Source organism: Prunus avium, chromosome 5 (genome assembly GCF_965620075.1).
Source record: "Prunus avium chromosome 5, drPruAviu1.hap1.1, whole genome shotgun sequence".
NCBI lineage: Eukaryota > Viridiplantae > Streptophyta > Magnoliopsida > Rosales > Rosaceae > Prunus > Prunus avium.
In genome coordinates, this window is record NC_142288.1 from 11927353 (window position 1) to 11944356 (window position 17004).

The window sequence follows — 17004 nt, forward strand, 5'->3', positions numbered from 1 at the left end:
TCTTACAACTTGTAAGATTAAGTCACCAACCATCAGACCAAAGCATTAAATGCTCCTCCAAGGCCCAAGACGCAGAACCCACGATTAGGGCGGCGACCGGGATTTATGGGGGTCACACCATCATACTTCACGTTCCCAAATGTCGACTCGACTACCCACTATCTCTGATCAGCCTCATCATGCAGATTTTTAGCCTTGTTGTCTTCTCAGGACCTCTCCTATAAATACCAGGCTCCAACTACGTTTAAAGGATTCAAACACCAAACACAAGCCTCCAACGGAGCAGATTATATTTTCCTGTCATTTACCTTCTGTCATTTATCTTTCTATAATGCACTTTCAATACCTTTACTTGCTTTCTTAGGAGTAGTGATAGCTTGTAGGAAAATCAATTCATCAATATATCATACGACCCTTGGTTTTCAAGGCGCCGGAGCACCATCCTTGTCGTTTTTCCGTTCATCCCACATATCATACGACCGTTGCAATCCAGCAACGCGCCGGAGCACCACCTAAAAATCCACCAGTAGCACCACCATTAACGGCCTTGTAGCTCAGGCTGTGAACCTAACGGCCGATATCAGTTCCTCTGTCGGCCACAATCGTTCTGATTAGAAGTTAAACTCAAACAAGCGCGCAACTCATCCATCCGTCCACTCTCATCATCCTCGAATGCACAGTAGACTGTGTTGGCATGCCCGCGCACAACAGCACCACACCAAAAAAGGACGACTCATGTTGACGCAGATCCCCTCAGCCCGGAGAACCAGACCGTGAGATTTGCAGAGCCCAACAAAATAATGACAGCCTTTTCCTTGCCCTTTCCCATAGGAGTGGAAGTGCTCTAAAGGAAACCTAGACCAAACCAAACCGTACGCACCACTATGATGTCCATGTGGCGTAGTTTTAGTGGTGGTTGTCAATATGTCAGCTTTTGTGGGCGCTACATGTGTGTAAGCACACTAACATAACTTTTTCCACAATCGAACAACAAAGGCAACATTGATGAACATTGATGTTTGAAGCAAAATTGTAGGATGACACCATTTGTGATAAAAACCCAAGAAAAGAAGTATAATTTCATTTTGGCTGCAGCAATCGGGGGACCCTGAGACCGGAAGGACAGAAGGATTGGCATTTAAAGTTAGAACTTAGAATCCAAAATCACCCACAAAAACAACCAGTCCTGTTCCCCTAGACTCTAGGGTGCGCAAGGAATTAGCGGTCACCCACCCTTCAATCTACTATAAAGGTGGAGAAAAAATAAATTTAAAAATTATTTTATATTATTTTCAAGTAAACAAAACTCATTTCCTAAAAAAAGAAAGAAAAAAAGAAGAGATTTTCTATTTAAACCCCACACTTCTCTTAGTTCACCCCATGTTTTAAGTTCACCCCATCTTTTAATTTAAATTTTCACAATTTCTAAAAAAACCCACTATCTTCCCAAACTACCCTTAAATACACCCCAAACTGAAAAAATAAGAAATAAAAGAGATTTTATATTTAAACCCCACAATTTTCTTTATTTCTAGCAAAAAATACACAAACAAATGGAACCCCAAACTCGAAATTTAATACTTTCTGGAGAAAGAGAACAACTTTACCTCTTTCCAAGTAGAGGAGTTTGTCCTGATATGATCCAATTTATACTTTAACTCTGTCCTGATCCAATTTAAATAGGATGTAGAGGAGTTTGTATTTTTCTAAAACTTAATATAAAGAGTGGTAGGGTGTGTGTATTGATGTACTAGGGTAAATTATTAAGTTGGATGACCTTTTTTGTCTTTTTACACAATAATAAAACTTACAGTTTAATGATTTAAGTATTTGGGTGAACAAAGAGAAGTGCTGGGTTTAAATAGAAAATCTCAAAAGAAAAAAGAAAAAAGCACAACACGTTCTCTTCTTCCTGTTGTCAACAAAACAGAACATGTTCTCAGGAACCTTGCAACTACTGCCTGCAGCCTCCTCCATTTATGGCATCCTCAATTTTTGATTCTTTTGCTATGTTTTTTCTGCTTAGTTTTTCATCCCTTGTGAACAGTCAAACAATATGGTAGAATATTTTCTGATATATTTCATTCTCCGAAAGGAGGTATTTATAATACAAGGTTACAAACTCTAGTAGGGTTAAACTAGGAAATAAGTGGAATCCTAATAATATCTATACAAAAGGAAATAAATAAAATCCTAATAGAATAAGAAGGAAATATCCTAATAGAATAGGATATCTCGCTAACTCTCCCCCTCAAGTTGGAGCAAAGACATCACGCATGCCCAACTTGTCAAGCGAGTTGAGAAAGATACTTGTAGAAACAACTTTCGTAAGAACATCGGCTAATTGATACTCAGAACGGATGAATGGGAATGAAACAATCTCCGCATCCAACTTTTCTCTAATGAAATTTCGATCAACCTCCACATGCTTTGTACGATCATGTTGTACAGGGTTATGAGCAATTGCAATCGCAGCCGTATTGTCACAATATAAATCCATGGGTTTCTTAGGCCCAAAACCAAGGCCTCTCAATAATCTCCTCAACCACAGTAACTCAGATACACTATGGGCCATCCCACGATACTCAACCTCACCACTAGATCGAAACACCACCTTTTGTTTCTTACTTCTCCACGTAACAAGATTGCCACCAACAAACATAAAATACCTAGACGTTGAACGCCTATTAGTAGCTGAACCTGCCCAATCAGCATCTGTGTACCCTTCCACATCTGTATGACCATACTTGGAAAACATTAACCCCTTGCCAGGAGTTACTTTGAGATATCTCAAAATACGTGTCACAGCTCTCATATGGTCTTCACTAGGCGAGTGCATAAACTGACTCACTACACTCACTGCATACACAATGTCAGGACGTGTATGAGCTAAATAAATTAATTTCCCCACAAGCCGTTGATAGCGCTCTTTATCAGTAGGAACTTGATTAGGATACAACCCCAACTTGTGATTCTGTTCACTAGGAGTATCAATTGGTTTACAATCCAACATTCCAGTTTCTGAAAGTAAATCCAACACATACTTCCTTTGGGACAAAAAGATACCATGTTTAGATCTGGTAACTTCAATCCCAAGAAAGTACTTCAAATCACCTAATGATTTCATCTCAAACTCAGATGCAAGATATTTCTAAAGACTCTGTATTTCTACCTGATCATCTCCAGTTACAATTATATCATCAACATAAATTATTAAAGCTGTCAATTTACCTCTGCGACGTTTCAGAAACAAAGTATGATCAGAGTTACTCTGCACATACCCAAACTTCTTCATAGATACTGCAAATCTCCCAAACCATGCTCTTGGAGACTGCTTCAATCCATATAAAGACTTCCGCAACTTACACACAACACCCTCTTCAGAGGTTACAGGGATACCAGGAGGGAGAGCCATGTAAATCTCCTCCTTGAGGTCACCATGGAGGAATGCATTTTTGACATCAAATTGTAACAGCGGCCAATCATGATTAGCAGCCAAGGACAAGAGTACGAGCACAGTATTGAGCTTTGCTACCGAAGCAAAGGTCTCTGTATAATCCACTCCATAGGTCTAAGTATACCCTTTTGCTATCAATCTTACCTTGTAACGGTCAATGGACCCATCAGCCTTGTGCTTCAAAGTAAACACCCATCTGCACCCAACTGCCTTTTTTCCCTTTGGTAAAGGAACGAACTCCCATGTGGCATTTTTGTTCAAGGCTTCCATCTCAATATGCATTGCATCTACCCATTTTGGATCAGATAAAGCATCCTGCAGCTTAGTTGGCACACATACACTAGATATTTGACACAAATATGATGCATATGACTTAGACAAACGATGAGTTGACACATAATGGCTAATGAGATATTTAGACTTGGCATGTATATCAGGAGAATATTGTACTTTAGGTTTCCCACGAGTGGTTCGTGAGGGTAATTGATAAGTAGAAATAGACAGATCATCAGAAGATACCTCACTTGACTCAGTATCATGATTTGACTAGGGCAATGGCAGGGCAGAGGGGGGTCTTGTATCGATCTCATCTACACAAGAGTCACCAATATCACTGTCACGTTCTTCTTGTGCAGAGCCAAATTCGTCAAAAAATTCAACTTGCGACCAGTCGCTTCCTCTACGCGACCGGTGGTTTCCAAACAGGTTCCTTTGCGACCGGTCGCTTCCTCAGCACGACCGGTCGCTTCCTCAGCGCGACCGGTAGTTGGTACTTAGTCAGAAATTCCTTCACACACCTCTTTATGTCCAAAATTTTCCATTCCGAAATTCTTCAATTCACTCCCCCTCTCCCTCTGAATTGAAGAAGAGGAAGAAACATAATACGGTACTTCTTCATGAAAGGTGACATCCAAAGTAACATGTACCTTCTGAGTAGGTGGGTGATAGCACTTATAATCCTTATGAGTAGAAGAATAACCAATAAAGACACATCGCAAAGCACAAGGATCAAGTTTACTTCGTTGATGAGAGTAGACATGAACATAAGCAACACACCCAAAAACTTTAGGTGGAAACTTGGAAACGGAGACAGGGGAAACATGGTCACCAAACACATAATGCGGAGTCTTGAAATCAAGAACCCGGCTAGGAGTACGATTAATCAAATAGGCAGCAGACAGAACAGCATGCCCCCAAAGGTGATGGGGAACAAACATATCCAACATGAGTGAGCGGGCAACTTCAAGCAATTGTCGGTTTTTTCTTTCAGACACACCATTTTGTTGCGGAGTAAAAGGGGTTGTCGTTTGGTGAATAATACCTTGAGAATGGAGGAAAGACACTAAAGTATTATTCACATATTCACCTCCGTTATCTATCCGGAATACTTTGATCCGAGCATGAAACTGAGTAGACACCATAGTACATAACTCTGGAAGGATGGAAGCAACATCATGTTTATTTTTCAGCAAGAAAACCCAAGTAAGTCGGGTACAATCATCAATAAATGTGACGAACCAACGAAATCCGTTCGAAGTAACGCGAGCCGGACCCCACACATCAGAATGCACTAAATCAAAAGGCTTTGCAGCTTTATTGTCACTCAAAGGAAACACAGTGCGATGACTCTTGGCCAAAATACATGTCTTACACTTAAAACTGGACTCATCACAGGAGCGGAATAAAGATGGAAACAGACGCTTAAGGTAGCCAAATGACGGGTGTCCCAAGCGACGATGCCATAACCAAATTTGCTGTTTGTCTTTGACACTGCAACGTTGAACAGTATTAACGACACGATCACGAACTGGTGCAGAAGGCAATATCAAATAATATAACCCCCCTATCCGTTTACCATGCCCAATCATCTCATGAGTCTTGAGATCCTAAAAAGAGCAATGGGTAGGATAGAAAGTAGCAGAAGCATTAAGTGTATCAAGTAATCGACCAACAGATAACAAGTTACAATGGATATTAGGAACTAATAACGCACGAGACAAGGACAGAGTTGGGGTGAGAGAGATTGTGCCCTCGCCAGTAATTGGAGAAGGCAAGCCATTACCACTAGTTATGTATGGGTCACGGGTGTTACTAGACAACTCATCAAAAAATTTAGCATCATAAGTCATATGATCAGAAGCATCAGTATCAATTATCCAAGTGTTGGAGCCAGTACTTGGAATAGAGGTAGAAACACGCAAATTTACAGAAGCAGCAGCAACACCAACAATGGAATTATCACCCATGATTGTAGCAGAAACTCAACAAATCACGCAGAGTATACAACAGAACACAACACAGACACAAATACGGCAGATGCACGAAGACAGTAGAGGCACGAACACAGTAGATGCACGAACACAACAGAGTACACAGCGGAACACGGCAAAGGCACAGGCACAAAAACCCTAAAAGAAATTAGGGCACACAGTAGAACACGGGTGGGCACAACACACACAGGTCACTAGAAAGTCAGCTATGATGCCAAGTCAAACAATATGGTAGAATATTTTCTGATATATTTCATTCTCCGAAAGGAGGTATTTATAATACAAGGTTACAAACCCTAGTAGGGTTAAACTAGGAAATAAGTGGAATCCTAATAATATCTATACAAAAGGAAATAAATAAAATCCTAATAGAATAAGAAGGAAATATCCTAATAGAATAGGATATCTCGCTAACATGAACTGCAAAGAACCATGATTTTGGGCTCCTTACCATTTTCGTTTCTAACCATTGTTTGTCTTCTGTTTTCTGGATAATAAGAGAGAAATCCTTATACAAATCAAATTGGCATATTGTTCAGTAGTTGATTGGTTGGTTGATAACTCAATGGTGCGTTGATATGTTAAGAGTTACCTCTTCTTTTTGGATATATTAGTTATCTAATGTTGGTGCATCATGAATGATGAATCCAGATTTCGGTAAATTTCAATTTCCCTTTCTTGGGTAAACTTCAATCTTTATCTTTTTAATTTCCCCAAATCTGGGTTAGGATTTCAAATCAGAAAATTGCGAACTAAAAGTGAAGAACAAGAAAACTCATCACAACCAAGTTCGTTCTAATATCTTTGATACGACATTAGATGAAAAACTAAGCTCCAAAATCAAAGCAAAAGAATCAGAATCGCCAACCCCAGAATCTATGGGTTCTCGACAGTGGCTGCAAGCAGGAAAATAGGGAATGTAGTTTTTATTTTTTATTTTTTCAGAAAATGTGTTTTGTTTATTTCAAAATGATATAAAATAATTTTTAAACAACCCTCCTAAGGGTGAGTGACCACTAATTCCTTGCACCCTAGAGTCCAGAGAACATGACTGCAAAAACAACTCTCCCAATCCATGCCTCAAAGATTGACATTTAAAGTTGGCGAACTCAATTTAAGGTTAACAATAGAACATAGAACTAATGGCTTATTTACTAATCCGTAATTGGATTAGGAGGAATTAAATTGAGGAGGAGTTGGATTGAGGAGAATTAGATTTTGGATTCCTATTGAAGTTTACTTTCTTTTTTTTTGGGTCGAAATGATATTTCATGAACGGAGGACAAACCTCCGGCAACAAGAGCAAAGCACAGGGAAAGTCGCAGCCAGTAAGCAGGACAAACATAAACAACCAACTACATAAACAAAGCAAGCTGCAAAGAAGTAAATAAACAAAGACGCCACCCACACGAAGGCTACAACGTCCAACCTTGCAGACTGCAAGCAAGCAACTAAGAAGAGGGGCAAGGGTGACCATCATTGTTGAGAACATGCACCAACGACCATGGTGGTCTGTTGACCCAAGTCACATAGTTCATCCTTGCACTTGCCAGAGTCGCAGTGAGATATGCTACCACATTAGTTGTTCTTGGACACCAAGCCCAGCTAGTATCAACAAAATTTGGATGGCCAAGTTGCTCCTTTATGTTATAGAGGAAAGGATACAACTCCCACCGACCTCTCGAAATGTTTCCTTACACTTCACGAATCACTTCTCTACAATCGATCTCAAACTGAACCTGACAAAATTGATGCTCAGTAGCAAAGAAACATGCTTCTACAGCAGTTAACGCTTCCGCTTCCAATGCCAAATTTGTCGAACAGGGACACACCTTGGCTACAATAAAAGATCCTAGATGATTTCTAGTAATTAAACCAATGCCACCTCTTTGAGAATCTGCATACCAGGCTGCATCAATGTTTCTTTTAATTTTTGGGGCAGAAGGGGGGCACCAAGTATGAATTCTCTGTTCTGGAGGAGCGGAAGGCCCTCTAGTTGCCACTATGTGAGGTTTTGCCCTCGAAAAATCAGAGGTAGCAGAAGAGGATGCAATCACAGTCGCCCTCGGGGATGGACTACAACCTTCCATGATTGCCTTACAACGCTACTTCCATATGTTCCAGCAGGTGAAGGCCAAAGATGATGCAATTCGGGCTCTATCCACCTTGCCCAACCCATCATGAAAGAGAATATCACGAAACCACCCATTCAAAGTTGTGATTTCATTTATGCATATTCGAATGTTTAGGCTACTACCAAACCAGACTGGAGCAACCCATGGACAAAGAAGCAAGACATGTTCCACAAATTCTACTCCAGAGCTACAGAGGCTACAAGTAGGTGAATTAATGGATTTCCTTTTAAAAAGGCTCTCATTTGTTGCCAGACTATTCCTCAATGCATGCCAGAGGAAATTTCAAATCATAAGAGGACAATCAATTTTCCAAACAAGTTTCCACATCCCAAGATCAATGGAAGAGGAAGAAGAGGTGCCTTCACGACCCCTTCTAGTGGAGCGCCCATGCAGCCAATGATAACCTGACTTTACAGTGTACTTCCCCGATTTCTCCCACGGCCAAATCAATCTATCACTAGCTGCAGCTGACCCAATCAAGACCCTCACAATAGCTGCAGCTTCCTCTTCGATTATCAACCTTCTAATAGAATCCAAATTCCACGTGCCCGTAGATATTTCCATTACAGAAGCAACCTTTAAATTTGGATCAAAATTAGAAGGGGATGTATAATGGGGATGCAAATTTGGAAGAGATGGGACCCAACGATCAATCCACACCCTAGTCTTCGACCCATCCGCAATCTGCCACTGAGCACCATTAAGAACGAGGTCATGAGCATCAAGCAAAATCGACCAAGCCCAAGAAGCTCGGCTGCCCTTTCGAGCGTCCATAAAGGTGGAATGGGGAAAATATATGCTCTTAAGAATTTTTGACCACCACGCATCTTGTTCGGTGAAGAGACGCCATCACTACTTAGCTAGGAGGGCAATGTTGAACTCTTAAAAGTTCCTGAAGCCAATTCCCCCGTTTTGCTTTGCTAAACTCAGCTTCTACCAACTAACCCAATGGATTTTCCTTTCCTGCCCCTTTTGACCCCACTAGAAGTTGGCCATAATGGAATTAAACTCATTACACAGGGAATTAGGAATGCAAAAAATGCTCATGGGATAGGCTAGAATAGCCTGGACCGCAACCTTCAGCAAGACCTCTTTACCCACCTGCGAGAGTAGTCCTTGTTTCCAACCTTGGACTTTCTTACAAATCCTTTCCTTGATGTACATCAGGGCATCTTTCTTTGCTCTTCCTCATAGAGTAGGAATACCAAGGCATTTTCCGGGATCTTAGTCAGCTCCAATTCTCAAAGAGCTTTCAATTTCCCTTCTGATTGCTTCAGGGGTATTTGGACTAAAGAACATGCATGATTTTGAGAAGTTTACGAGCTGGCTAGAGGCTTCACAAAAATCATTAAGAAGATTGACAAGTTGGTCATAACAAGGCTTAGTGGCTTTAAGGAACACCAACGTATCATCAACAAATAATATGTGAGAAATTGATGGACCCTCTGGCCAAATTTAATGCCCTGTAAAACATTGGAATCAACAGCTTTGGATATCATTTGGGAAAAGACATCACTTACAAAGAGAAATAGATTTTGAGAGATAGGATCTCCTTGACGAATACCTCTTGACGGTTTGAACTTACTCCCCGATTGACCATTAATAATAACTACAAAGGCTACAGATTTGACACATCCCATTACAAGACTTATCCATCTTTCCATAAAAACCCATCCTCCTCATAACCTCCTCTAAAAAATCCCACTCCACCCTGTCATAGGCTTTATTCATATCCAGCTTAATTCCCATCTCAAAACTTTCTGTGGATTTACGGAGCTTCAAGTAGTGGAAGACCTCATGGGCAATCAAGATATCATCCTGAATCAGTCTACTTGAGACAAAAGCATTCTGTGATGGGGATATGATGCAAGGAAGAATAGGCTTGAGATGGTTTGCAAGTACCTTTGAGAGGATTTTGTATAAATAGTTGCACAGGCTGATTGGTCTGAAATGGAAAACACTCTCAGGCATAGGGATTTTGGAATGAGGGTTATACTTGTGTCATTAAGCCTTTGGAGATTAACAGCTCCAGCCATAAACTCCTCTGCCATCCCCAGAATCTCAGCATGAATCGTATTCCAATAATGCTAGTAAAAGATACCTTGAAAGCCATCCAGACTAGGGGCCTTTAAAGCGCCCATCTCGAACACCGCCTTCTTAACCTCCTCAAGCGAGATTGGCTGTATCAGCTCCAAATTCATATGCGGAGTGACAACTTTCTCAATACAGTTTACAGCACTTCCCCAATTCCGGGGACCACTCGAAGGGAAAATGTTTTTGAAATAATCTTCGATTGTTCTTCGCACTGTTCTGTCACCATAAACCCATTGGCCATGATCATTCATAATTCTGGAAATTCTATTCTGCATCCTCCTTTGAACTATAGTTTGATGGAAGAAAGAAGTATTCGCATCCCCCGCCGTTAGCCAGCGAATCTAGGAGCGCTAATGCCAGCATTGTTCCTCTCTCATCCCGATCTCATTTATCTGCTGTTTGATTTGGCTCACCTTATGAATTTCTTATTCCAATCTTCCTGGAGATGACACAACTCCTCATAGAGAATTTCAATTTGCTTACTATTATTCCTCTGGCTCGATCGGTTCCAGGCTTTAAGTCTTTCTCTACACCTAGGTCTTCGCAATTCATTTCTGGAGATTACTCCCTTCAGTTTCCTCATTCCAACACCTCTCCACAATGCCACGACATTCCTGGTTGTTAATCCAAGAAGCTTCGAACTTGAACATTTTCCTTCCATTTGTAACAGCCAGGGTAAGATTCAGAATTAAGAGGCAATGATACTAAACCATATGAATTGAGGGGAGTTAGATTCCGAATTTCTATTGAAGTTGTTTATTTAGATTCCAGATTCCTATTGAAGTTGTTTATTAGATTCCTATTGAAGTTGTTTATTAAAACATATTGAATTGAGGTAAGAGTGGTACTGATTACTAAAATATCCTCGTTGTTGAGTTATAGTAAATGACAAATTTGGAATTTTGAAAATTGTGAGGATATAATGAGTAAAAAAAATGAATTCCTAATGAGTTAATTCTCCAGGAATTAGAATATCACCTCCCACCCAAGAATTGAATTCCTACAAAATTAGGAATTCCTAATTTTGTGGACCCCACTTACTTTTCAATTCCTTGATGTGAAATAAACGCAGAAATCCTCCATAAATGGAATTCAATTCCTGATTAATAAACACCATAAATCAAATTTGCACGCCTCAAAGATTTCATCAAACTTTTAAAGACACAACGAAAGCTACTTGTAGGTCATAATAATATAAATAATTATTATTTTATTATCATCAAACATCCCAGAACAATGGATGAAGAACAATGTTCGGAACACATTCCATAACACAAGGTACTCAAACATTTCTGAACACATTCCATTACACAAAGTACTTAAACATTTCTGATGCAAAACGTAGGCAACCAGAAGACAGAGACATGGTATTTGTCTATGAGCAATGCTACATATAGATATAACAAGACCAATCACCAAACGGCTTTTAGAGCTCTCCCCTCACTAACATAATACATTGAGCATCCCTGATGCAAGACAGCAGCAACCAAAGAAACACAAGATGGTGATAAAGAGAGATGTTATTTGTCTATGTGCAATTCTACATATAAAGCCAAACCAACTGCAAAATGATCACAGCAACACTTTAGCTTTCAGAGCTTTCAGAGCTCTCCCCTGATGATGCACTTTCTAGCTGAAGACGCTTCATCTCCTCATAAGCCCACTCAAGTCCAGGGCAGTAATGGAGTGGAGGATTAAACCTACAGTCATACATATCGTCTGGCAAGAATGCCCCATTCTCTACCAGAAACTTCACGGCTTCCCTCCTCCTCTCTTTAGCTGCACTGTGAAGTGGAGTCCCTGTTTAAACATGTATAGGAAGGAGAAAACATCAGCACATATATCTAACTTTTTTTGTTTTTCATCTTCTCAACTAAAAGAGAAAACAAGCCAAAGGGAAAAGGGAGAGTAACACTACTTACAGCCACAAGCACCCTTAGTTCTGGCATCAATATTAGCACCACGCTCTAGCAATTCATCCATAACCTCCAGATGGCCACCCTCAGCAGCTAGGTGAAGAGGGGTAATCCCTTTTGATTTTGGACCCCAAGCAGCAACATTCACATCCATTCCCTCGTTGAGAAGTCGCTTCACCTGCACAAGGAATTGAATCCACAGTAAATTTTAAGTTATTTAAAAAAAATAGTTTACTTTTGACAAGGGGCCTAATTCTCATTTCCTGGTGGCTACTTAAGTGATCATTTGGGTCATATGTTCAAGAATGTCCCCAAAAGGGACCCGCACTTACAGCTGTTATCTGGAACGCAAATAACTTTGCTAATTTTATAATCCAAAACAACAAGTGAAAAGGATGTAGGTCGTGGGAGCTTCAATAAAAAGCACTTTTATCTATTCCTGTCAAACGCTAGCAAAAACGCTTTTGATTATCTGAATTGCTTAATCAGGATTTCTTACATCAATAAAATCCACATATAAATTTGAAGTTTAATGAAAATTGGGAATTTAATTTATGTTGTAATTTAATATTTCTAAAGCCTGATAAATCAATGTGCCCTAAAAGCTCAAACCTCATTTCAAATACTCTATCAAAATGGACCCTTCACAAATAAACTACAAATACTGTCTGAAAATACAAGACGTTTGTTCTTTACCTAACATATCATACTTGTCAAAATTAAATAAATCTATCGTCAATTCCAATAAGAATTTTGAAGCATACATCCTGAAAAAGTCCTAATCTTACTTGACATTTTATTCCCTTGTGAGTTGGAACAGAAGATGATGCAAAATAACCTCAACATGGCATAACCTCAACATGGCACTTTATCATTATCCTTGTGCAGAAGAATAGTTGTGCAAATCATATATAGCAAGTGATCAGTACACTTGCCCATGAGCCATATCAACAAAGCATTAGACTTAGATTATCAAGGCAAATGCCAATGCCAAATTTGAGTTTCAACAAGATATAACAAAACACCAAATTTCAACCAATTCGCTCAATAATTTTTCCAACAGAACACTCTACAATTACAAATAAGTAGAATGGGATGAAGAATTTACCTGTTTCAGATCACCCTTGCGACAACCAATATGGAGCAGAGTCCATCCCCTATCATCCATATCCACCCCAGACCTAAACGACCGCCTTCTCGACAAGCTCCGCCTAAGCGAACCCATTCGTTCTATTTCTTTTTGGGGCAAGCTTTTTGTATTAATTGTATTACCCAAATTTGCACAAAGTGATAACAACAAAAACCAGTTGTTGAACAAGAGTTCTACGCAACAACTACAACAAATCTCACCCTAAAGATCAAGACTTAAGACTCAAAATTTACATGATTTTTAGGGAAAATCACGGTAAAAGAAAAGCAAAATATATCGAAAGACAGTAAAGAAAAGGGGGCAAAGACTTAGCGAGAATAATTGGCGATGCAGTAGTTTGGTGCCAAAGGATTCAAGCCAGGACCCAAGACGCGAAGATTCTCAATCTCAAAGATGACGACGACAGAGATGACCGAAGGCGATGAAATTATATTCATAATTAATGCAAAACCCTATAATTTTGTAATGTATTTGAAAGGGAGAAAGACGAGGTCTCTATGTACTGGGTTTCCCAATTGATTTTGTGGCCAGAGAAGACGGATTCCTGATTCGATTGGGAGAGGGCTTGGCGGTGGAAGGCTGAAGAAAACCAAACCCTAAGAAAAAATATGAATGATATGGGATGATGAATAGAGAGATAGATAATCGTGTCGAGAGAGAGTTTGTCACAGGTTCACACGCGTGGCCAAGATGTTTTCAGATCAGTTAAGGGAAAGAAAAGAGTTTTTTGTTTTTTTTTTTTGGGCTTCAAAGCGTTAGTCAAACTTGGGTTTAACTTTCCTTATTTTCGTATAAAAAAGGGTCGAATTCAAGATGTTGAGCCATCTCCAACCATGTTGGCAATAAACTTAAATTTCCACCTTCTAAAATACAACTATTCATATATTGTCCGGACTTAAGCTGTTTTTTACTCCAACTATGCACACTCATAGTTTAAGTTCACAATTTTATTGAATTATTTAAGGATAGTTAACCCTTAATTTTTCTTGACATTATTTTTGTTTTAACATTCGTAATTTAATTTTCTTAACATTTTAACCTTAAAAAATCCAAAATCTAAAATTCAAAATATTTTATAATTTCACTTAAAAATGAAAACAAGGACAACAACATTTTATTTCATAGACTTTGAAAGTAAAAACAAGTACCACATGATGTATATAAAAATAAATGGAACAACATGACTTATTTGGTTAGTTGCAATGCGGTCACAACATCTACATCATCCCAATCTATAGCCCCTGGAGCTACTACTTTTGCGTATGCTCGAAATAATTTGAACCCTTCATTGAAGCCATCACCATTACTGTCTTCCATTTTTTCTTTATACTATTCCGTCGTTAATTGAATTGTGTCATGATCACGCTTACAAACTACAGATTTCCCTTTGATGATCTTGGTGTTGGACTTTGGATATAGCTTATGAGCTTAGATTTATGAACTTTGAGTGAAGTCAGGAGGTGGAGGTGGATTGCACCTAGGATGGCGGCATTCCCCAATCAAATGTATGATGCTCCCTTCGATTGTTAGGTTTCATTGGTGTGGTTGATTAGGTTGCATATGGAGGTAAATATTTATAGGCAAATGGATGGGTATATTGGTTTTTTACTTTTAGTTTTACTTCATTGGATTCCTTTATCCTCCTTCAATAATGTTATGAACCCATGCCCACCCCCGCTTGTCTTCTTCAATTATTTTAGGAACCATTTCCCATATCCTATTGTCTTGTTTCAATCATGTTCTGAACCATTGCTCATCTTTGTCCACATCACTTTATTGGATTCCCTTATCTTTCCCTATCTTTTCCTATCTTCATTTAATTATGATCAAACATGTAGGTCATTTCGTTTTGTCATCTTGCAATTATTTCCTCTCTTCCTCCTTCTCCTTTTGTATCTTATCCTGATTTCCTCTCATCTTTCTTTCAAATCTCATCCTCTTGTCAAACACATAATCTCCTTCAATCTCATTCTTCTTCTTACAATGAATTCATGTGGGAAGGCTATACAAAATTTCTTCGATCTGATGATGACCTTCATCAACAGAGGATTGCAATGGCAGTTCAACACCATACACTTTTGTTGCAATGGCCGTTCAACAAAGGGTTGTCATGACTGCATGCATTGAGAATGGAAGAATTGCCCCATTGCTTGGGTATGCCAGTTTACCGGCCACAAGTATAAGCCAACTGTCATTCTAAAGGTTGTGGCCTCGTATGACAGTTGGAAATGGCATGCCTTTTAGGAGCCTCTAGATCCAACAACAATGTTAACATCCTAGCTCGTTCCCCGTTGTTCAATGATGTAGTTAATGGAGGGGCTCCCCAAATCCAATATGTTTTCAATGGAAATGAATCCAATATGGGCTATTACTTGGCTAATGAGATCTACCTCATTGTGTCACATCCCGAGATCGACTCCACCGTAGCACGATATTGTCCGCTTTGGGCCCCCCTCTCTGCCCTCACGGTTTTGTTTCTGGGAGCTCACAATCAACTTCTCAGTGGGTCACCCATCCTGGGATTGCTCTGGCCCCCAACTCGCTTAACTTCGGAGTTCCTATGAATCCGAAGCCAGTGAGCTCCCAAAAGGCCTCGTGCTATATGGATGCGGGTGTGTACATATAAGGCACATCACCCACTCTCCGTTGGTCGATGTGGGATCTCACACATTGGGCCACATTGGTTAAGATGATTTCACAACCTGATACTCCAAAAAAAGACTCATTGGCAAAAAAAAAAAAAAAAAAAAAAAAAAAGAGGCTTATAGGAAGGATGTCGAAAGAGCCTTCAGAATCCTTCAAGCTCAGTGGGAAATTGTTAGGGGAAAGAACAACTTTATTCAGTCATGATGATGTGCATACTTTTGCACAACATGATTGTTGAGGGTGAGTATGAGGATTTAGATGCATAATCTAATGATGATGATAATTGCCCATGATAAGACCATAAATGTACTCATTTATGTATTCTTTATACGTAGGTTTTGTAGGAGAATTGGATTTAAAAAGGGCTTATTACTTTACTTTCCTGATTTTCAGCTTTTCTGTGCTCTTAGAAGGGTTTTAATGGAAAATCAACTTTTTGGAGAAATTTTAGCGCAAGGCCAATTGGAGTTGAAACCTAACATCTTGAAGTTCAATATGTAATTTTTCTAGAATTTTCTACCGAGCCAATTGGTCGAAAAGATAAGACATTAATCTTTTTAAAACAAATTTTTACCGATTTTTCTTGAAGGTTGAAGATCCCCAAATCGTGTGACAATTGGGCTAGGCTGTATTTCCCTGTGGAGTTAGGAATTGTGATATTTTCTTTCCTATTTTGATTCCTTGTTCACCAAGACTTATTGAACAACTTTCAATGAATTTTAGGGTTTAAGACTCTGATATCAGTCAATTTTTGTGTGTGGAAGTCCTTGTGGCTTCAATCTTTCTTTTGTTTTTGTGTTTAATTGCGTTTCAGTTTTCGTTGTGTGACATTGATAAACATCTCTTTAGATTACAATCTCTGTGGAAATGACCCTTGCTTGCTTACTATACTATCATTTGATTTGTGCACTTGCAAGGTTTTAATATTGTAGTTAATTTACACCAACAAGTTTTTGGAGCCGTTGTGGGGACTGTTAATCTAATTGAGTTTTGTTTTCAATTTCAGGTATATTCTAGTTCGTTGTTCGCAAGGTTACAAGCTTATACTGTACGACGCTACACTAGAGAACACACTTCAAGATACAAATAAGCAAGCTACAGTTCCAGTCAAAATGAGAGACACGTTGGAACTCAACAACCTCACCCGACCTTTGAAGGATTTCACCGGTTCCTAAAGCATTGGACCAACCGTCTTGCATTGTGTATTGAGTCACTACAACCACTTTTGAGATCAAGAGTGGCACCATTCACCTTTTGCCGCAATTCTGTGGCAAGGCTGGGGATGATCCTCACACACATATCAAGGATTTCTTTGTCGTGTGCATGACTATGCACA

The 17004-nt window shown here is 39.4% G+C and overlaps 1 protein-coding gene across 1 annotated transcript; it reads right to left on the reverse strand.

The window, feature by feature from the left end:
• Nucleotides 1–11143: 11143 nt before the first annotated feature.
• ANK6 (Ankyrin repeat family protein) lies at nt 11144–13332 on the reverse strand. The gene is made up of 3 exons (XM_021969670.2): nt 12981–13332; nt 11879–12050; nt 11144–11756 (listed from the first exon to the last, which is right to left on the reverse strand). The coding sequence occupies exons 1-3, from the start codon at nt 13095–13097 to the stop codon at nt 11542–11544; spliced, it is 504 nt and encodes a 167-aa protein (XP_021825362.1). The 5' UTR covers nt 13098–13332; the 3' UTR covers nt 11144–11541.
• Between the last annotated feature and the right edge of the window lie 3672 nt (nt 13333–17004).